This window comes from Bos grunniens, chromosome 7 (assembly GCF_055505025.1).
Source record: "Bos grunniens cultivar Pamir isolate PY7600 chromosome 7, Bosgru_T2T1.0, whole genome shotgun sequence".
In the NCBI taxonomy this organism is placed as follows: Eukaryota; Metazoa; Chordata; class Mammalia; order Artiodactyla; family Bovidae; genus Bos; species Bos grunniens.
The window spans coordinates 36,744,509-36,767,361 of record NC_141171.1 but is presented as its reverse complement, the minus strand read 5'-3'; the positions used below and the strand labels follow the sequence as shown (position 1 = coordinate 36,767,361).

The 22,853-nt window shown below is 37.8% G+C and overlaps 1 protein-coding gene across 37 annotated transcripts in view; it reads left to right on the top strand.

Moving 5' to 3' along the window:
* Nucleotides 1-22,853, top strand: part of LOC147369038 (uncharacterized) — a 1,156,454-nt gene that overhangs the window by 497,525 nt on the left and 636,076 nt on the right. For 35 of the 37 annotated variants that reach the window (XR_015167144.1, XR_015167141.1, XR_015167138.1 and 32 more), the window contains one exon: nucleotides 10,807-10,917. Coding sequence is in view for 6 of the 37 variants with exons in the window: in XM_086410771.1 (XP_086266897.1) it covers nucleotides 10,807-10,917 (111 nt within the window). In the remaining 31 variants the exon portion in view is untranslated. Of the gene's footprint in view, nucleotides 1-10,806; nucleotides 10,918-21,040; nucleotides 21,170-22,853 lie in introns of all 37 variants that reach the window. The other 2 variants (XR_015167162.1, XR_015167159.1) reach the window with 1 other exon arrangement.

Genomic DNA, 22,853 nt, shown 5'->3' with positions numbered 1-22,853 from the left:
TTTCTAGTGTTACAATGTCTTATCTTACAAACTAACTTTTATGTTCTTATTTAAACAACTAGGGGCTACCATGTTTTCCTTCTTGAAAACACACTCAATGTCTGTTTTCAAATAATGTCACAGAGCTGTGGAACTGGAAGACAATTTCGATATTCATTATAAATGACAGACTTTAATTATTTGCATAATTCAATATAGTAGCATCTTACCATTAATACTTGGAATATTTTAGGTAAAAGTGACATTTTTGGCTTTTCTTATGCAAATAAATTTGCTACAATCCTTTATTTCACTTTGAATGCAGAGAGTAGCTTACTTATTATATAGTCAGGTGGGAGAAATTTAATTATTTTAATCTGGTATCTTAAATCAATAATTTCTGCATTTTAATAGTTTCTTTGTTCCTTCTCCTATAGTCTTATCTTTTAGGATTGAGGCAAGTTTTTGAAATTTGTTTTATTAAAAGCATAAAAGGAAAGAAATAAGTGAATAGATAGCAAACATCAGTCTATGTAGGACAATTATCAAGAAAATAAATATAGCCAAATGTTCAGCTATCTTAGAAATCCCCTCATAAACCACAGCATTGCCTCACATAACTAATAGGAACCAATCAATTTACTCTCATTATTTTTTAATGTTCATTCACTGCAAAAGTGTATACATGACTCTAAACCAAATGTGATTGTGTCTGAAAATGAATAAATTAGAGCTCATTTAGCATCTAATTCCAAGGAGAATTATTACTCAAGGCTATATCATAAATACAATGACCCTTTCCTGATATATAAATAAGATTGTCTCATGTAAGTGTATGTCACTGAGATGGTGATTTATAATTTAATAAATGGTTACCATCTCTTGAAATGTATGATCAAAATTTTTATTGGAACTACATTGTTTAACTTAACAAAATTCCATCCCTGGGCAAGTTTCAAATTGACTTTGTCTGATAAGAGATCGCAGTCATTCATTTTGTCAAAACCACCCCCCTCTCAGTGGTTAACAAAAGATACATGTATGTGGATTAAAAGTAACATCCAAAAGTTACTTAATAAGTCCTTGAAACATTCTCAAAAGTGGTTCCATAGAGTCCTGATTTTAAAAATGGTGGTGAAGGAAAAGGGAGGGGGACAGTTTAGAAAGACATAGTTGTTCCCCTTTCCTTAATTTAGAGAGTTAATGGAAAGGGTATATGTAAGGGCAGAGAGCGTTAATGAAAGCTGCAGAGGCCTGATGTTCACTGGAAAATTATTTTCAAGACTGAGCATAAAAAACTATTGAACTTGGATGACTACTTACATTTATAAAAATCAAAAGATCTTGAGAGCTCAGTTTTTCTGTTTCTCATCAGGGCAGATTCAGTGAAACTAGGAAAAGAATCTGTCCTTTCAAATTAAAGTTGAGAAGGAGATGTCACAGAGCCCTTCAGAGCCAACTGAAGCATCTAACACCTCATATTGTTGATAAAAAACTCCTTTTACTTAACTCAAGATATGGAAGGACAGAGGTTTTGAAAGAGGCCTCTCAAATGAGACTTGCTAGAAATTCAACAGTGTCAAGATAACCAGAAAGATGGAGAAAATTAAAATAAAAAAGTTCTGGCAATATTAGTGAGTAAAGAGAAATGTACTGGTGAAGACTTTTGTTTTTAAATCCAAGCTCATAGGTTCTGAAAGAGAAGAGCACTTCCTTGTTTGCAGGTCCTCTTTGCTTCTTTCTCTGTCAGGTATCTTTTCTGTGAAGCTCTTTCTAGGCAGCCTGGTTTGAAGGACCCATTCTAAACATCATATTCTCCACCTCCATTGTCATCTACCCTTAGCTAATAATTAGGTTCCAATCCTATAGTTTTCCATGGCGTGGATCTATAGAAGGCACCACTTTCTCTTTTCTAATATATAAATCCTTTTAACACACAGTCCCCTCATTTGAGATCCTCAGATTTTAATTTGTATAAGCTTCATAGCTCTTTATTCAGTTCAGTTGTCTCTAAGTCTTTTCTAATTATGAGTAACTTGTAAGTCATTGAAAGCTGTGATGACAGCTAGATCAAGTTGACTTCCATGATTTCTCATGTCATTGCATCAGGGAGTAGATGAAAGGCCAACTTTGGATGGAATGAAGGAGAGAATGACAGGTACTTTTATAGATACATCCAAAGGAAGGAAAGTTGGCATCATAAGGTGTTTGCACTTGATATTTATAAGGAGAGTGTGTTAGTCAGTTTAGGCTGTCATAACAAAGTACTATAGACTTGGGTAGCTTATAAACAGAAGATTACTTTTCACAATTCTGGAGGCTGGAAGTCCAAGGATGAGGATGCCAGCATGTCTGAGTTCTGGAAAGAGTCTTCTTTGGGTAGCAGACTGCCATCTTCTCATTGAATCTTTACTGGGCAGCGAGAGAGTTAGAGAGCTCTATGGGTTCTTTTTATACAGGCTATTAATCCTCTTCATGAAGTCTCCTCCCTCATGACCTAATTAGCTTCCAAAGGCCTCACTTCCTAATATCACCACATTCAAAATTAGGAATATAACACATGCACAAACATTAGATCCATTGCAAAGAGATAGTCTTTTAAGAGGGAAGGGACTGAAAGTTGAGTTGAACCTTTAATGTGGGGATTTGATAGAATGGTTAAGAACATAGGTTTGAAGTCAGACAAACCTGAACAATAATTGTCATTTTATGCTTTTATTGGTTGTGAAACATTGAGTGGGCAAATCAGTTAATTTCACCAAGACTCAGTTGTCTCATCTATGATATGGGAACCATAATAGGACTAATTAATTTTATTATTGTGAATAATGAATGAGGATAATTACTTTATGCCTATAAATGCTTACCACAGTCCCTTGGACATAGTAAGTACTTAATATTTATTACTAGCTGCTTGATATTAATGCTATGTCTAAGCCTGAAATTTTAGCTTACTTTTTTGCAGTTCTGCTTTATTAGCACACTTTGACCTTGGCATTTCATTTATCTGTGCTTAAGCTCCTGAGAGTAGCCTGGGGAATGGTAAAGTAACGATTTGTAGCTTTGGTTCATTTGATGGTGCCTAGCAACAGCAATGGCACCCTACTCCAGGACTCTTGCCTGGAAAATCCCATGGGCTGAGGAGCCTGGTAGGCTGCAGTCCATGGGGTTGCACAGAGTTGCACGACTAAGTGACTTCACTTTGACTTTTCACTTGCATGCATTGGAGAAGGAAATGGCAACCCACTCCAGTGTTCTTGCCTGGAGAATCCCAGGGACAGGGGAGCCTGGTAGGCTGCCGTCTGCGGGGTTGCACAGAGTCGGACACAACTGAAGCGACTTAGCTGCTAGCTGCAGCAACAGTTGCACACTAAATTTGAACAGGTTAATCCAATGATTGCATCCACCTAAGCATGCACTGGTCTTTCCTTCCCTGGAGTTTTAAGGCTGGGTGGCTTTCCTCCTTAGAAGGCAAAATTTCTCTACATTGGCTCTAGAATCGATTGCCTCTCCTCCCACTGCTTCTTAATTATCCTTGATCCTCTGTATCATCAATGTGTTTTCTGTACAGGCTCTTTCCCTCACCTTGTGAATATCTCCATCCCTCCCATTCAAGAACAAAACAAAACAAAAGTGTGTGGCCCTTCATGGGAAAGGTGAGGGGGAGTGGAATTTTTTGACTATATATTCAGACTATGGCATACATATTTTTGATACCATGTGTATTTAAAAAATGAGTAATGAGTCTCTATTACCCATTACACTGCAGTGAAAGTGCCCCTACCCCTCCATCCACCTCAGAGATCCCCACGGACCTCTAAATGAGTATAGGAAAAAGTTCCAGTTTGTATTTGACAGGAGATAGCCATTCCAGTGACATTTTTGCCTGCTCTGCCCTTGAAACTCCCATTTTCGCTTGACTTCTGTAACTCTTTACTTTCTCTTGTTCCTCTGCATGATTGACACTCTTCCTCAGTATTCTTTAACCTTGCTTGTCTGGAAGTCTCTTGTCTGTGACGATTTCTGGTTTCACTCCTATTCAGCACCCCCTCTTTGATCTCAGGCACATTCTTCATTTTAATCACGTCTCATAACCAACTCCTAATTTAGACTTGGCTTCATTCCATGTGATTTATATTGAGAAATCCAACTTCCTTCTGGGCATCTGTAATCTAAAGATGGACTAATCTTTTTCAGGGCCATGTATTATTTTTTAATATTCCCCTTCGTTGATAGGACTGCCATGCATATAGTCACACACACCACAATCCTCCTTTTCTTTGCTACAGAATCAGACAGTACTGATGTTTTTTTGTCTTATAAATTTACATTGACTGTGTCCTCTGCTGTTCATCCCTACTGTCTCTACCTTGTTTAGAACCCTATCCCGTTTGACATGTTATTTATTGTCTTCCTCACATTAGCATCTGAAACCTAGCAGTAAATGCCACTCTAAAATATATTTCTTTGGCAAAAGGATTCTTTTGAGCTGAAGGTAATTGAGGAGAAGAAGATACAGGAAAAGTTGTTCTTTACCTTTTTGTAAATTTGTAAAGCTGATCTGTCCCTCTATTGCTCTTCACCAAAGCAGAAGTCAACCACCAGGGACAACTCTAGAGACTTCTCAGCTCAGAGATACCTCTAGAGCCCTCTGAGCCCAGAGAGGCACCAAGAAAGAGTCTACACCAACAAAACTTTCCAACCAGTACTTATCTACCATTATTTTCTCCATCTATTTGCCTCCTCCTCCAATTTATACCCTTAAAGGCTCACAGCCCTCTCATTTGTCTTGCTGCTGCTGCTGCTGCTAAGTCACTTCAGTCGTGTCTGACTCTGTGCGACCCCATAGACGGCAGCCCACCAGGCTCCCCCATCCCTGGGATTCTCCAGGCAAGAACACTGGAGAGGGTTCACATTTCCTTCTCCACTGCATGAAAGTGAAAAGTGAAAGTCAAGTCGCTCAGTCATGTCGGACTCTTTGCGACCCCATGGACTGCAGCCTACCAGGTTCCTCCGCCCACGGGATTTTCCAGGCAAGAGTACTGGAGTGGGATGCCATTGCCTTCTCCATTTGTCTTGCTACTTCTCTACAGATGTTTTGTTCTTTGCTAAGATGCTGTATAAGCCCAAGTTCCAAACACCACTTTGAGTTACCCATCACTGAATACTCCCATGTGTAGGAACAATGCAAATGTTATTAAACATCGATTTTTCTTTTGTTAATCTCCTTTGTCCTTCTAACTTGAGGCCCCAGTCAATAAACCTAAGATGAGTAGAGGAAACAAGTTATTTTTTCTTCCTTGTATATCTTTGCCTTTGATCTTGCTCCTCTAAAATTTGTTTTGCCAATGATATAATGTATCAAAAATGCATATTTGTTTCTACAATGATTTTGTTCATCTACAGATCAAGGTTCTAATTCTTAGCATGATGCCCCTGGACTTTTGCTACCAGACCTTGCTCATGTCTTCAGTTCCATTGCTTGCCTGAAATTTATACCCCACAACTCTGAATTCCAGAAACACAGATCAATGTAGAGTTTTCTATAAATACAACGCTGTTTCAAACTCAGAGCTCTGTGCCAGTTATTCTTTCTCTGGAATACTCTTTTCCCCTTCTCTTTACTTTAATAAAATTTAATCATTCTCTAGTACTCAGGTCAGGATTTATTTCAGCAGAGAGTTTGCTGACCTGCCCTCCCATGCCACATCACCCAAATTGGAATAAGTCCTTTTCTGTGCTTCCATAGCACAGGTGGAGACTGCAATTAGAATTATCTATTGTCAACAGATTTCTCATGAGACTATTGAGAATGGGAACATTATCTTTTTCTATTTGTATTGATTAGTTCCAGTATAAATCATTGTTGAAGTTACGTGAATTCTAGCCAAATAAAGCATATTTGGCTTCTCTTAAAGCGATTATCCCAAAGTGAAAGTTGTGCAACTGTCTTCAAAAAATGTGGCAAACATAAATCACTGTGGACATTTCCCCCCAAGTTCCTTTTTTATTTTCTTTCACTTTGTTCTTCCCACTTATTTTTTTTTTCCTATGTAGCAGGAATAAAGTGTGATTGGGCAATTCTTAGATTGCTTATAGCGCTTTAAGGATACATGGAGTAAATTAGCTCATTTTTGAAGACAGTAAATCTTCCTCAAATAAAAATTGCTCAGTGACAGAAAAAAGTTCTCATCTGCCAGCTGCACCCTTGTATCCAGAACAAACTGTGTGTGACTGAATGAAGTGTCTGTCCAACTGGTCAGTCTGAAATGGCAGCGTGGAACTTAAAAGAGGGGGCTTGTTATGTATGACAGATTTCTGTGCTATAAATGAAATAGGGTACAAATGCAAGGGTTAAAAATATAGTTCTAAAAGTTTATAGCTGACAGAGATGTCCTGCTATAAGAATGCTATGGGAAAACAACTTGAAAAAGAGAAAGAAATAAGAGAGGAATCATAAATATGTGGTGGGCAAGTAATGGAGATCTCCAAACTTTAGGCATTCTCTGAAGCATGCAAAGTTTGTTTAAATATGCTGTCATGCTGTGTGTCCTTCAAAGTTTGGTAGTTGGCATTAGCAGCAGTGTAAATGGATGCCATTAGAAGTTAGTTTCTGACCTGAATAAAGGGAAGATTATTTCCAAGGAAGATAACATGATTTATTTTTCCTTTAAGTATTTGTTAGTATGGGCCAAGAAATGGAGACTGGGAACATAAAATGTCTTATTTATGATGTGCAAAATAATAGAAGCATCATCATTTTATACTGCTTTCAGTTTTTAAAATAGAGTAACGTGATAAGGATTACATAAAATAAGGCAGCAACTAATGTTCCAAAGCTGTTGTTTAAAAATTGATAGGACAATTTAGGTGATACGAACAAACTTGATTTATCACATCATAAAGCAGACAGCTTCCTTTCAGAGCACTGTAAGATGGGGCAGAAGGCAGGAAGGTTTTATGGGATGAAGAAGAAAGAACCAGGAAGAGAAAACTAGAAGCTACGTGATTGGGCCGGGGGCATGATTGAGGTGAAAGGGCCCGCAGGTGGTTGGGCCTTTGGCAATTGGCTGACTGGATATGCTGCTTCTGGTCAAGCAGAGCATTTACAGAGATAGGAGAGTTATCTGAGTTTTGCGAGGTTCGCTGAAGTGACCCCCTAGGAAGGAGTGGCTTCAGCTTGGGCCTGGAAAGTTATTTCTGCACTTGAATATCTAGGGATGAAAAGACATTATTACACACACATGTTTCTTTCTAAGATTTGAAGAAAATGAACTTGCACGTTTAAATTAAGAATATGGTAATCAGTTTTAAAGAAATTAGGCTGAGAAAGCTGGAAAATCGTTTAAAAATACGCTTATCAAACTTTTCACAGAATTAGAGAGAGGGGAATTGAATCCCTGGTACAAAGGTAATAATGCTCCCAGGCTTCCTGCATTATGAATGTCAACAGCCCTACTGGGAAACCCAGGCTCCACTCCCAAACCTCACCCTCACCCTGCATAGATTTTCAAGGTTAATTACTTTGCTGTCTAATTTAAAAAATTTTGTCCTGTGTTTATTCTGTCTTATTTCATCACTGTGATGAATCCATATTCTATAGCGTAGGAGGAAAAAAAAAAAGTGAAAATGTGTTGATGAAGGTGAGGATGGGAGAAAGCAGAGCTATTCAGAGAGGAGTTTCAAAGGCTACCATGGAATTTGCCAGAATCACTAAACTACCCTTGGCACATATATATAATATGTCAAACAGCTCTGGACTGATTTCTGTGTATAACCCCTCCCCCCACTGAGTCTGCTTCTGACATCGTATTTTGTCTCCCTCTTCCTGGGACCTCTGCTCTCAACCCATCCTCAACTTGACATTTTCTTCTTTCTGTTTCTTTCCCCTCTTGCATCTTAAAAATAATAATTTAAAAGAACTGACTCAACACTAAAGAGGTACCTGTATTAATACCCTCTCTCTCAAGTTAGTGAGGTAGCATATAGGGTAATTTTTTTCGTGGCCTTTAAAAACATATGATTTATCAGGCATTTTTCTTAGTCTGACTCTCTTCATTCAATTTCATGTATTTATTTCTTCTCTGTTGTCAGTACTGTATGATGAGAGTTTAAAAATTATTCTTTATTGTACAGAACTACAGGACCATTTCCTGGAGGATAATTGTAACACAGATTAAGTCCTGCTTTGACACTTGTCTCTGACACCTGCTCTCATACCCTCTCTCAGCATACTTTTTTTTTTTTTTTTTGGCTTGCTCATTCTAATCCAAAATCATCATGAAACTTGTAAAGTCTAAATGCCAATTTACTCAGACTCGCTTTTCCTGGATCCTTTATTCTACCCAACAAATCTTTGTCTTCTAACACTGGTTCTCCCACCTCCCCCCAAAACACAACTCCCCTGTACCTCTCGTTCTTATTCATTTCACAAGAAACTGAGTTGATGAAGTATTTTGTGAGTCAGACTTTTCAGAACGTGGTGTTTGTCCTTTGCTAGTATATGCTTCAGAGAAGGCAATGGCACCCCACTCCAGTACTCTTGCCTGGGAAATCCCATGGATGGAGGAGCCTGGTGGGCTGCAGTCCACGGGGTTGCTAAGAGTCGGACACGACTGAGCGACTTCCCTTTCACTTTTCACTTTCATGCACTGGAGAAGGAAATGGCAACCCACTCCAGTGTTCTTGCCTGGAGAATCCCAGGGACGGGGGAGCCTGGTGGGCTGCCGTCTATGGGGTCGCACAGAGTCGGACATGACTGACGCGACTTAGCAGCAGCAGCAGTATATGCTTAGAAATCTATAAAGTTTAAACCAAAAGACTCTTACATGATAGTATTTCAGACCGTTTCAGGGATGGAGGTGATGAGAATGTGGGAAGGGTAGAAAATTTGAGTAGAGGTCTTTCCGGATCTCATTTTCTACCTAGGCTTTTGGGAGTCATGAACTGTATGAAGACTTTAGGAATATCAAAAATATGTGAGCTACATAAAGTCACTCATAAATCATCACTAACCAGCCTTTGGAAACTTGTTGCATTTTAAAGCCTTGTTTGCATTTAACCTTCTTAATTCTCTGTTACCCTCTAAAGTATTGATCTTTTATTGGTTTTATGTGTTTGTCTGTCTCCTGGCAGTCCTCAATTTATCATTTTCATTTTTTTCTGTACATAGCCTGGAAAGTGATACACTGCCTTCATAAACTGTATAATCATCATGTTCTTATGAAATAAGACTGCTTATTTATTTTAGTGAGGCAATGAGGGATCCAAGTCTATATCTGCAACATTATAATACTGACTTTTTTGAGGAAAAAGAAGTTTAATAATACCATTCTGGCAGAGAACACAGGGAATAAATATGATGAAACCTTTAAAAATTCATACATTTTCTGTTTCTACAGATAAAAGTGAACTGTAACAGAGTTGTACCCAAAGTATAGGTATCAAGGTATTATTTTCCTTTTAATAAAAATAGAAAAAAAATGTTAAGGGATCTAGTGCTATAGTACACTCCTCTCGATGTATCACCATGGTTTTACCCTAGTTTTCTTCTTCATTTTACAGAGTTCTAAATCACTCTCCCTGTGCCACTGTATTGACTCTAAACAACACACTCTCTCTTCCCTTCTCCTCTGGATGCCTGCCATTCAATTGTCTCTTTCCTTTCAATATTTCCCTTACATTTCAATTTGTTTCTTTTCCTATGTCTTCTTTGGTACAGGCGTGCTTTGGGCTTCAAATTCTCTGAAAATCATAGAAAAATAATAAGGATTTCTTTGTTATTATTTCAGAATAATGGTAAAATTTCCGCTTAAATCTTTGTCTTGTTTAATAATTGAAAATTTTCAAGTTGTATTTTCATCATCTGATTTATCTTCCTCTTACATCAGTTTGTTAAGCAGATGTTGTAATCCTCTCCCTTCACAAGTGGAGAAACTTGGGACTCTTGAGACATTAGGACCTGAGTTTAACATCATACACTTTGTCAGTAGCAGCATGAGGACTAGATGGGGGCTCCCACCTCTCTGTGTGGTGCTCAGTCCACGAGCCTAGGCTGAGAGGGGTCCCAGAACACATCATTCTCATCTGTTTTGAAAATGCACTTTCAGCAAAGAATTCAGTGTTACAATCAATGGAAAATAAGTTTAATACTCTCCATAGGTTTATAAGTGACAAATTATTGATGAGTAGAGCTTAAAGACTTGCTGCAAAATATATTATTCTCCCATTGACAGCTGATGTCCTGAATTTTTCACATTTATATCATTGAATTCTGTTGCATCTATGATTTAGAAATTTAGACTGGCTAAGGACATATTTTCAAATCAAGAATATTAGAATACAATGTAAGCATACCCTCTTAGTTAAGCTTGTGACTCATTATTTATAGTGAATTTCCTGCTGTACAACAAGCCCACTCGAGCCTAAGGACCTTTTTCCCTGCTATTAGCCCAACTGAAATACTCTTCCTGTAGATTTTGTAAACTCTGTTTTGTAATGAAACACTTTGTTTGGTTTTATAGAGTGTCATTTAGAGAAGACTTTTTTTTTTGCAATTATTTGTTTGTATAAAAATGAGACAAAATGTGTGTGTGTGTGTGTATATATATGTGTGTGTGTGTGTGTGTGTGTGGCTGAGTCCCTTCACTGTTCACCTGAAGCTATCACAACATTGTTAACTGACTATACCCCAATACAAAAGAGTTTAAAAAACTAGACTATTTAGTACAGATGATATTGCAGCTTCTTTTTCCTCTTAACAATATATCCTGGGTACTCTTGCATTTAAATAGCTATTGATTAGACACATACTTTTTTTTTTTCCAGCTTGCTCTTTTATTCAGAAGATATACTTCAGAAATACACAGCAAGAAAATCAATAAAGAATGTAATTCAGATACAGCTGAATCAAATGTGAAAATTGAAGCAGCATTCAAGGTAAGTCTGGACATTCACACATTGGGAGCTATTTTTTTTTTCTTCAAGTTTTAAACTTTTTAAAGTTTTGTATTGGAGTATAGTCGATTTACAGTGTCAGGTGGATAGAGAAGGGACTCAGCCATCCATATACGTAAAACCATTCCCCCCTAAACTCCCCTCCCATCAGGCTGCCACATAACATTGAGCAGAGTTCCATGTGCTATACAACAGGACCTATACAGTTGGACAGTTGGTTATCCATTTTAAATATAGCAGTGTGTACATGTCGATCCCAAACTCACTATCTCTTCTCATTCTTTACTCCAGGCAACCATAAGTTCATTCTCTGTCTGTGATTCTGTTTCTGCTTTGTAAATAAGTTTGTATCATTTCTCTTTAGATTCCACATCTAAGGAATGTCATGGGGCTTCCCAGGTGGAGCTAGTGGTAAAGAACTCACTTGCCAATGCAGGAGATATAAGAGATGTCAGTTTGATCCCTGGGTTGGTAAGATTACCTGGAGCAGGGCTTGGTAACCCACTCCCTTATTCTTGCCTGGAGAATCCCATGGACAGAGGAGCCTGGCAGGCTACAGTCCTTGGGGTCACAAAGAGTCAGACACGAATAAACTGACTTAGCATGCATGCATGTCAATAAAGAATGTCATTCAATATTTCTTGCTCTCTGTGATTTGCTTTATCCATATGGCAGTCTCCATGGCCATCCATGTTGCTGCATTACTTTGTTCTTTTCAGTGGCTGAGTCAGAGAAGACTTTCTTGAGAATTGTCTAAAGCAGTCTCCTGAAAGTGAAAGTGTTAGTGGCTCATTTATATGTGACTGTTTGTAAACTGCCAGGCTCCTCTGTCTATGGAATTCTCCAGGCAGGAATACTAGAGTGGGTTGTCCTTCCTTTATCCAGGGGATCTTCCTGACCCAGGTTTCACAGGTCTCCTGCATTGCAGGTGGATTCTTTACTGTCTGAGCCACTAGGGAAGCACAAAGTAGTCCTCTATCCTTGGTCTTACCTGTTATATCACCGTGACTTGTTGGTTTGTTTCATGGCATTTATCAGTATCATAAGTTATTCATTATTTGCTTGTGTGTTTTTTTCACTCTTTCCAGAATGGAACTTTATGAGAGTAGGGTCCTGCCTCTTGTTCAACACCATACTTTTAATTTTAGAATTCCATGTCTCATGTTCAACATTGCATCCTCATCATTTAAAAGAGTGCCTGGTTCCTAGTAGATGCTCAGTTCATCTCTAGTAAATAAATTAATCCAGGACACACATTTCTTCTAAAAGTTGACAGTACAGCCTCTGTTCTAGATGGAATTCAAAGAAGCAGGGAATATTTTTTTAAAAATTCTATTTATGTATGTATGTATGGCTGTGGTGGGTTTTCATTGCTGCCCATGGGCTTTCTCTAGTTGCAAGGAGTGGGGGCTGTTCCTCATTGCAGTGGCTTCTCTTGTGGCTCATGGGATCTAAAGCCTGTGGGCTTCAGTAGTTGCACTTCCTGGGCTCCAGAGCATGAGCTCAGTGGTTGCGGTGCACAGGCTTAGTTGCCCGGTGGTATGTAGCATCTTCGCGGACCAGGAATCAAACCTCTGTCTCCTGCATTAGCAGGCAGATTCTTAACCACTGGACCACCATGAGTAGTTTCAGCTGCAATGTTTGTTTAAATATTGATGAAAATCAGCCTCCCGTGGTTTCCATTTATTCCACCTGTGGAGATCGGCTTTCTGTTTACACCATGAGAACATTGCAACCTCCTTTGGTTTTCCATCCTTTGAAATGATGAAGTACCCTTGGCCTTTCTGTGTCTCCTCCTCCTTTCAGAGTAAACCTTTTCTGCCTCCTTTTGCTGATATTGATATTACATAGTGTTCAAATCTCTTTCACCCTAGCCCTACTCTCCCCATTTCCTTCTTTGGCTACACTTCAGCTGCCCCGTGTTTCTCTGAAAAAAAGAGTTCTATGTGGAAAGGACTATAATCTCCTTCCTCCTGGAGGACTGGAGAATAGTGGTTAATGGTAAAGGCTTTAGAGTAGATCAGATCCAGGCTCAAGTCCTGCTTTTACTTATGGGCTGACTTGAGGTAAGTAGGCACATTTTCTAAGCCTCAGTGTTCTCATCTGTAAAATGACAGTGAGAGTAGAAGGCAATCAGCTTTTTAACCCAGTTGCATGAGTTTGATAATACCTTTCTACCCCATGATTTTTGGTCCAATTGAAAAACTGATGCAGGTATAAATGAGGAGTAAAGGTATCAGCTTTATTGCTGATAAAGATGAACTAGAGAGCCAGAGGGTACTGATCCTAAATGTGCTTCCTAGTATTGCATTCATTTGTCTAGGTGGTGAGCTAATAGTCAACTAAGTCCTCTAGTTATTTTTTATCCTAACTACTCTTAAACCAAGTTATCCTAACTTTTTCCCTTTCATCTATTAAACAAATAATTTTATGAATGTTTTATAAATATTTGTATTTATGTACATATTTGTGTGTATATATGTTTTCATTTTAATTATTATTCCAATCTGATAATCTTTTTGAAATTAGCCTTCTATAATTAAATCAATTGGACAAACCAGGAGATTTGTCATCAATTCAGTAAGTTGACTTTCCAACATTCCTTTTATGCCATTTAACATAGACATTGATCAGGATATGGTCAACAGTAGAATTACATGGCACATTACTTGTGTTTTTGCTTCTTGAGTAAGATTGAGGGTATAAATAACCTTGCTTTCATCTCAGCAATTATAATCCTCATCCTGTAAACAAGAATATTGTAGGAGATATTATCAGATTTCTGTTTGGATTATATTGCACTGTGTCTACAGCTTTGCCTTGCAATGTCAGTATAGCATTTTTATTTTTAAAGTCCCATTCTTTATTTGTAGTATATTTGTGCAGTCCTCTACTATACCCTTTCTAAATGCTCAAGAATAATTTTGGAACTTTGCTAGTATCTGTATCAAGTTAGACTCTAAGTCTGAAATTTACCCTTTGAACCCTTGGAACACTTGCCCGTGGAAACTCAGTCAGTTGATTCCTCAAAGATAATCGAGAGCAGAATAGCCAATTACATCTTCAAAGTTTTCTCCGCTTGCTGAGAAGTAATTTGTATGGGGCTCGAAACTGAGCTTTATTAATTAATGCAGAGTGTTTACCTACTATCATTTTCCTTATCTTGGGCACCAATTTTAACCCTCTCTGTTTTACACTTTCAGGGCAAAGATTATCCTATTTGATAGCCTACTAGAAAAAAGCAATCTGCTTCCTTTTAGTGTTTAAGCCATTTACCCCAAGCAATGGGCCAAACCCTTCTTTTATCTTACGTCTCGCCTCTTAACACATAAATGGAAAATCTCTCTGGTTATCCCTAACTTTAGTTTAAGAAAAAAAAAGCATTTTTCCTCTTTGTAGTTGCTTTCGACTTTCATGACCATGTTTGTGCTGTCCTCGCGTTTATTTGCCCTGGGTATCCTGTCGTCATCACATCACACCAAACCAAGACAAACAGAACAAAACCACAAACAACTTAGAGCATTTGCTATTTGTCACATTCTTCTTCTGGTAGATAATTGTGATTATACTGACATTATTATTGTTTTATTCAAATCTCTGTCCCTATTAAGTCATTTCAGAATGTCCCTATTTTCAGGATAATGGCAATCTCTCCCTTTGGAGACATTTTCATAGCAAATTCAGCCAGCCAGATTTTAAGGTTTCATTTAATGTCACATTAGGCTGTGCATGTATGTTGTATAATGGAGGGTGTGTTTTAAGGTCAAAGTGGTAGCCCAAGCTAAATTTAATGTAACTATAATGCCAGTTTCAATATAGATACATATCACCTGAACTACACAGGACTGACAGACAAATCTGACTGATGAATTTGTGGTGATAAAGGCGAATTTTGCCAAACAATGAGAAGTGCTGAAGTTTTATTCCCAGTGATGACTGAAAATTGTGTTAATTTTTATGGGTTGTATTCTAAGACTGAGTAACACAAAATTTCTTAAATTTCAAAATTTGTTGTGTACTAGTTTCCCTGGTATCTCAGATCATTCTACCCTATGATGTTCTGGGGGCCAGTACACTCAACACCTGTCTCTTCTTCTATAAAATGTGAAGTCAGCAGTTAAACTTGTTCTGCCATGGACCCCATGGAGGATAGTGGTGGTTATAACTACTGAGGTTGGCTTTGGATGAACATTTGTCTGGACGGTCCAGAGAGTCCTGGGGTGATAGTACCATCCCACCCTAATCACCTATGAGAGAAGGCACTGAGCTCGGAGTCCACAAATGACTGTTCAGGTTCTGAAAAGAAATTACTGGCAGTTTTCAAACAAAGTAGACCTTCTGACTATAAAAAACAGCATCTTTTCCTTTCACCACAGATGGAACGCTAACATGCATGTCTTAATTCTTAAGAAACTTTATTCAAATCTAGTAAGATATGTTTAAAAAAAATGTGTTCAAAGTTAAGGAAAGGAGAGAGGAGTTGGTATAATATTTAGGAAGATGAGCTTTGTGGTCAGACAGACCTAAGTTTGAATTTCATTTTTAAACAGTCTGATAAATTGGGCAAACTACTGAACCTCTCAAAACACGTGTTCCACCTGTAAAATGAGTATAAAAAGAGAGTATGTGTATATAAAGTTCTAGAATAATGCTTGGTATATAGCATGTGCTCAATAAATCATTGTTCTTATTTTTATATTAAATTCATTATTTTAATTTGATATTTTATTTACTGTTAGAAGAGTAATCTCAAACTGGTTTACATAAATATTACTGTAGCTAGATAATAATATTGTTGTTGCTGTTGAGCCACCAAGTTGTGTCTGACTCTTTTGCAATCCCACGGATTGTAGTCTACCAGGCTCCTCCCTCCATGGAATTTCTCAGGCAAAAATATTGGAGTGGGTTGCCATTTCTTTCTCCAGGGGATCTTCCCAACCCAGAGATCAAACCCACGTCTCCTGCATTGGCAGGCAGATTCTTCAGCACTGAGCCACTGGGAAGCCCATGATATTAATATTCAGTTCAGTTCAGTTCAGTCGCTCAATTGTGTCCGACTCTTTGCGACCCCATGAATCGCAGCATGCCAGGCCTCCCTGTCCATCACCATCTCCTGGAGTTCACTCAGACTCATGTCCATCGAGCCAGTGATGCTATGCAGCCACCTCATCCTCTGTCATCCCTTTCTCCTCCACCCCCCAATCCCTCCCAGCATCAGAGTCTTTTCCAGTGAGTCAGCTCTTCACATGAGGTGGCCAAAGTACTGGAGTTTCAGCTTTAGCATCATTCCTTCCAAAGAACACCCAGGGCTGATCTCCTTTAGAATGGACTGGTTGGATAGTAATTATTTTACATCATATTTGTTAGGATTGCCATAGTGTTCTAAAAATTACTACTTAGGCTTAGATTCTATTTTCTGTTATAATGTGGATACATTTAATCAAGTCACATTGTAAAAATGAAGAGATATCTTTTAACCTAAGACTGCCTTTCAGTGTCTGGGTCTGTGTTGGACACAGCAGATGATTTTTTGAGGATATTAAGATGGACTTTAGTCCATCTTTGTTTCATTTTGTCGTCAGCAAAATGAAGACGCAAATTAATGTTTTGTTGAAGAGAGCGATACTAGTGCTAGGTAGGAATTAAGAAAGCTTGGGACGAGGAGACTCCAACATCTAAAGATACATTTCAGCTATTTACTAGGATTCTGAGGTCAATGCAATGAGTAGCAACTTCTCTTCCATTTTTTGCCTAAATGTGATGTTTAAAGGAAAGGAGAGGCTAAAGGTCACGTAAATCTAAAATCCAAGGGATTATAAACTGCAGACCTGAAAATCTTCATGTTCCCAGTCTTTTAGTTCATTAATTATAGGTGATGAACTTTAAAAAGAACTAAGCCAATTAGTTTTAAGGTGTCAATCTAAAAAGCTTTAGAGAGTAACTATTAGCTCTGGAGGAATTTAGCAAACACTGTAATCAATTCTTAGATTAGCCAAAATTTTACTTTTTAGAATTTCCTTATGCCACTTGAGACACCACGCTGAAAACACTTCCTGTTTTTTCAAGTCCTTCATCTTCTGTGGCCGCATATTACACAACCAAAGAAAGAATTTTCTCTTTATAGCGTTCAACTGGTTTTTCTGGCAAAGGTAATGAAGTAGTAAATTGAGAATTTAGCTTCTATTGGACTAAAAGCTAAGGAAATGAATTTCTATCTCTATCACCATAAATCTACAGAAGTGCTGGCGTGGAGTCTAAAACAAGTGACTGCTCTCCACGTCACATGTCAAGCATGATTGTTCACAGGTGGCTGGAGTGAACACTTTACTCTTAATTACATTCAGAAGCAATCAGGGGTGCAGTTTTTTTTTTCCCTCAAGTCTACTTGTTCCCATAGGATACTTATCTGGCTCCTATATAGATTTTTTAAAGGTGATCAAATGATGGTTTGGTACATAATTTTGAAAGGCTGTTCGTGAAAGTTTTATATGTCTATTGTAATAGTTCCCATGACACAAAATGTCTTTGCTGTCATATATCACTAAAAATGAGAAAACAAAATCACACATGATTTATACTATAAGGACTGCTCCTATGGCAGTGGTTCTTAAGTGTGGCTGAATTTAAAATCACCTGGGACCTTTACTAAAAAGGCAAATTTCCCTTCACCCTAGACTCAGAAGTATTAATTCTTAAATGGGGCTCAGAGTCTGGACTTTAACAAGTAGCTTAGGGATTCCTTTGGTTGGTTGAGTTTGAGCCATATCTTCAGGTGACAGGCAAGGAGGTTTGGAAGGTGGATAGCCAATGAAGGTCAACTTTTTAGATCACAAACATACCACTGAGTTTTTGAGCTCAGACTCCCTCAAATTGATTTTTGAAGATGATAGAGTTAAACCATTATGTAACTACAAAGCATAAAAAAAGTGACCCCAGTGTGTTTAGCATCTCATTCTTTGTTTTTGTCTGAGTTAAAACACCAGCAGACTCTGAAGCAATTACTTTAAAAAATATATGGAGTTCCTGTTGCATTAGAAATTGTGTGATTTTTAAAAATACCTATGTGTAAATGACAGAGAAGGCAATGGCACCCCACTCCAGTACTCTTGCCTGGAAAATCCCATCGATGGGGGAGCCTGGTGTGCTGCAGTCCATGGGATCGAGAAGAGTTGGACATGACTGAGCAACTTCCCTTTCACTTTTCACTTTCATACATTGGAGAAGGAAATGGCAACCCACTCCAGTGTTCTTGCCTGGAGAATCCCAGGGACGGGGGAGCCTGGTGGGCTGCCGTCTATGGGGTCGCACAGAGTCGGACACGACTGAAGTGACTTAGCAGTAGCAGTGTGTGTAAATGAAGCCTGGATTTTTGTTGTGTATTTCCTTAAGCTCTAAAAAAATATAGATAAAAATTGAGTGATTCCTCAACCACAAGAAGCCTATGAGATAGTAATAGGATCAGATGAGAATAGAAGGGATTGTATACATTTCTTTTCATTAAATACTTAGGATTAAGTTAGATTAATGTTACAGTTGACTAAAGATGACATTTCTTTTTAACTTACTTTATATTTATAAAAAGTTTTAAATTATTTCATATTTCTTTAGTTTTTCTTTGAAACTAAATTTGGGCTGTACTATATTCCATCTTTTATCATTATTTTCTCCTTGTTCTTTTTTTTTCTTTATTTCTTATACTTTTCCTCTTACTTCACACTTTCCTTTCTCATGTAGGTACTCTTTTCCACCTGTTCCCCCATCAACTTTGTCTTCTCTTTCAGTTTGCATGAGTATATGACACCAATTACCAGCTAACCAGTTAGAGACCACCATTCATTCTAAAGATCATTCTCTGTTCATAAGGATATGGTTATAAAAACTCTTCAGGAGCCCCTGACCTTGAGGATGCTTGCTGTTAACTGTGTTTGCTAGAGTTGTAGTTTTTGAATAGATTGAAAGTAGCCATCACAGCTGTCTTTTTATCTCCTCTAGGTTCAAGTCTGGGTCGTCCCAACAAACATCTCTTCTTAGCTCCTAATCATCCTTGGGCTTTGTATCACCCTCAGAGGCTGCTTTATTCTTGTGGATAGAGTGGGTGGTGGGTGGTCCAGAGGTATTTGGTACTTAAATTCCCATCCCATTCTTTCCAGTGTTGAGGCAGTAACTCTGTCATCACTCACCATCCTCTTTCCACAGTTTCTTATTGTTCAGGTATACATTAAAAATATCCTTTTATGGAAGAATTAGCTAATCCTTTGTAAACTAAATGCTAAGCCATATTCTGCCCCTGATGCTTCTACCTTGGAGTTTTTATGCCAGTTATAATCTTCTTTTTTTCTCTGGGCTTTTCAGTGTTGGTAATTTTAAGATCCATAGGTAAACATTGGGCTGTTAGCTGACCTGATTTAATTTCTTTATTTGAGGCCCTGGAGTGCTCCCCTTATTATGCAGTCTCATGCCAAACAGTCTATCCTACAGAGGGAAGAAAATATTTGTGGGGAGAGCAGGTAATTCTAAAATACAGCAGGGATGTGCACACAAACTTTTTAGAAATCATCCATCAGGAAATTTACTATGACACCAACCTGATTTATTTTCAAGGGGAAAGAATGAGAAGCAAAGTCCTTAGGGGTGTTTACTTCGTTGGTGAAAAGATGCTTAGAAAACAAAGAATTTCAAGGAACTATGCGGTATTTAGAAAATGAAATGATTCAAAGGGTAGTAACAATTTAAGATTTATTTTGAGATTTAAATACTACATGAACCTTAACTGAATCTTTGAAGCTTCAAGGTCAGAATATTGGAACATCTTAGAGCTTTCAGTAAGGCATGTTCAGTGCAAACCTAAGAGCCTGGACGAGCCTAAACTGTTTACATGGTTCATAAAGTGTTTTATGGATAAAAGTCTGTTCTGCTTCGAGATGAGGCCATATTCACTATTGTACATTTTGCCTATTTATCGTGTTTTTTTTTTTGATAAGTCTTCAGTTGCTAAGTCTTGGCATTAAAAGATGTGAATTACAGAGAGCTGTAATGTTACCCAGCTGTTCTGAGAAATGCTTTATGTTGAATGGATATTTGTTCCTTTAATCATGTAGAAAAAGTTGTCATCATCATGGTCAGCCAGCTTTCCTCTGTCTTTCTTATGACTATTGATCTGCTGAAGACTGAAAGATGCAACAATGTTTATTTTTTATTATTTAGTGTGTAGTACTTGAGTTTAGTGTCTAAAAAAATAGTTATATACAATTAACGTATCCTGTTGTAACAGTTTTACTACTGACTTTTCATTGCTTCACGTTTTTTTCCTCTGAATTCCAGAATGCAAAGTCTTAGTACATTTTTTTCCCCTCACCCTTAGAATGAAGTAGCATTTACTATCATATCCTATAGGACAAAGATTCTACAATGTTCTTATTTTCTTCATTTACAAACCATGGGCTACCTCTCTTTCCTTCTCCCCAAATCTTTTTTGTAAATCTTCTTTTAAATAAGCACTATTTTCTGACTTTTGCTTTCCTTACCACTTTTTTTTTTAAACCAGAAATTCAACAAAATATATATTAAATGGGGGAGAAAACACATGATGTGTTATCCATTAGTAAAACGAGTCCCCCAAATCTAAATTATATTAGATCATATTAAACATAACATAGTATATTTCTGTAGCTAACATTCATTTCATATTTCCTATCTGTACACACAGGTTATATAAAAAGTAGAATAATTAAATTATAAATTCTTTAGAGAAAGGGGAAAAAACCTAAATACTGTCATCAGTGAAACCATAAAACTGCAAGGAACAAAGATTACATAGAGGTCAGGGGAAATGGAGTGTGGGTCATGGAGAGAAAATTCCCCAAAGAATCGTATTTCAGACAACTGCTGTTTAAATAAAACCACTTCTGGGCATATGCTTAAAGTTTACCTGTAGTTACTGTTTTATATAAGAGCCAATGTTGAGGAGGCTACAACACATAATAATAGTAATATTTTTCCTGCATCTGTTCCTTCTGTGAGATTAAGTCTTTCAATAGTGCTCAGGAAAATACTGTGCAGATCCCAGAAGGGGATGCTTCTCTTAGTTTTTTCGTGTTATGAACAGGGCACCCAAGGCACAAGAGGATGAATTGGAGCTGGACGGGGAAGCCAGTGATTGAGGGCTCTCTTCCTGGCGTTCTGTGAACACCCATGCACCTCCAGGCCTGCTGTTTTCCTGAGATATGCTTTGCAGGTTAGATCTGTTCTAATTAAAATGGTTTTGCCAGACATTCCGGTCTGTCTGTTGGCAAAATTACATGGGGAATTTGTAATAAGACAGTTGCCCAAATGGTCATTACAATATTATTTTTCTGACCTCAGAGAGGTATTATACACAGAGGAAACTTTACCCAAAATACTGTGTGAAGTTGAATGAAACTGAGAGGCACTGGAAGGAATGTGGCGTTGAAACAAAAGGACTTTCAGTGCCTCTTACTGAAAGCGATTTCTGACTTTGCTGTGCCTTCCAGACAGCTGCAAGAGGCCCCAGTAGCTTTACTGTGTGGCTGTGATGTGTGGGAATGGATTTCGCCTCATTCTGCATTTGAAATCTGTGTTAACTCTGTGCCCACAGAAAACTACTCTTGTATACTATTGATGATTTTGTAAGTTTAGCTTCACATTTTATAACTTTAGAAAAACCCCCTGATGCAATTTATACGTTTTTGGAGAGTTTGCCTTCTTACGGAACCCTGTACCATAAGGTTATTTACTGAACATTCTTTGCTGGTAACTGAAATACACATCTGTAACCACAATTTGGCACCATGGCAATGCTTAAGCATGGCATCAAATTTTAGGAGGTGGCATGGAAGTTATAAACTCTCAAACAATTGAGAATCACTCAGCTGCCCATTTAAATATTCCTTGTTAGATTAAGTTTCTTGCTTTATAAACATCTAACTTTTAAAACTTTTGGACTGTTTCTAGTCATTTCAGAATCAGCCAAATCAATAAAATTCTTATACAATCTATATAAAATGTGTAATAGCATAGAACTCCTCCTCTAAATTGCTTAGATTTTTTTTGGTAGTTATAAAAACAGTCAAGATCATTTCAGGGAATTGGTAGAAAATATCATGTAAAGAAGAAGAAAAAAAAAAAAAACTGAACCATAACTCCTATTTCTTACTCCACTTTCCCTTGTCAAACATTAAGACATGCTGGTGTAGTTCCTTCAATTCATTCTTGGTGTGTTTTTTAATGCTTGATATTACAGTATATATTTCTTTTCTGTGTCATATATACTTCCAAATAAGATTAAAAAAATCTTTGTGAATAAATATTCTCTGGTGTTCTCTAAGTAGTGCATAGTTGAGCTCAATTCCTATGAACACAGTTAAAATGAAAAATGATTTGGGGGTGAGTGTTGTTAACCTGTCAAGCAGTATAGCATAATGGTTTGCAGCAGAGTCTATAGTTAGAAAGTCTCAAGTTGAAGTCTAGATTCTGTCACTTACTGTTATTTGCCTGTTCTTCCACATCTCTGAGTGTGACCGTAATTCAAAACTTGCTTTTTCACTGGGTACTCATGCACCATTCTATGTCTGCAGATTCTTCCCACTGCACAGTTTCTCTAACTCCAGTTCAACTTCTTCTTTCCCTTTTTGGCTCCTAGCAATAGGTGACTCAATAGTTTTTGGCTCCTGGGATTCCCCTGCCTGGTGGACAAGACTCTTGGGAGTTTGGAAGGGAAGGTGTTAAGGAGACACTAGCAGATAACTTCTTTGGTGTTTCTTGATCAGTGTTGACCCCAGATAAGAGTGCTGGCTGCTCCTCTGCCAGGTAGCAATCTCACACAAACTTGCAGAGATGTGCCTATGTGGTTGTGTGAAGGAGAAAGATTCACCCTTCCATTTGCAAATGGAAACATCCCA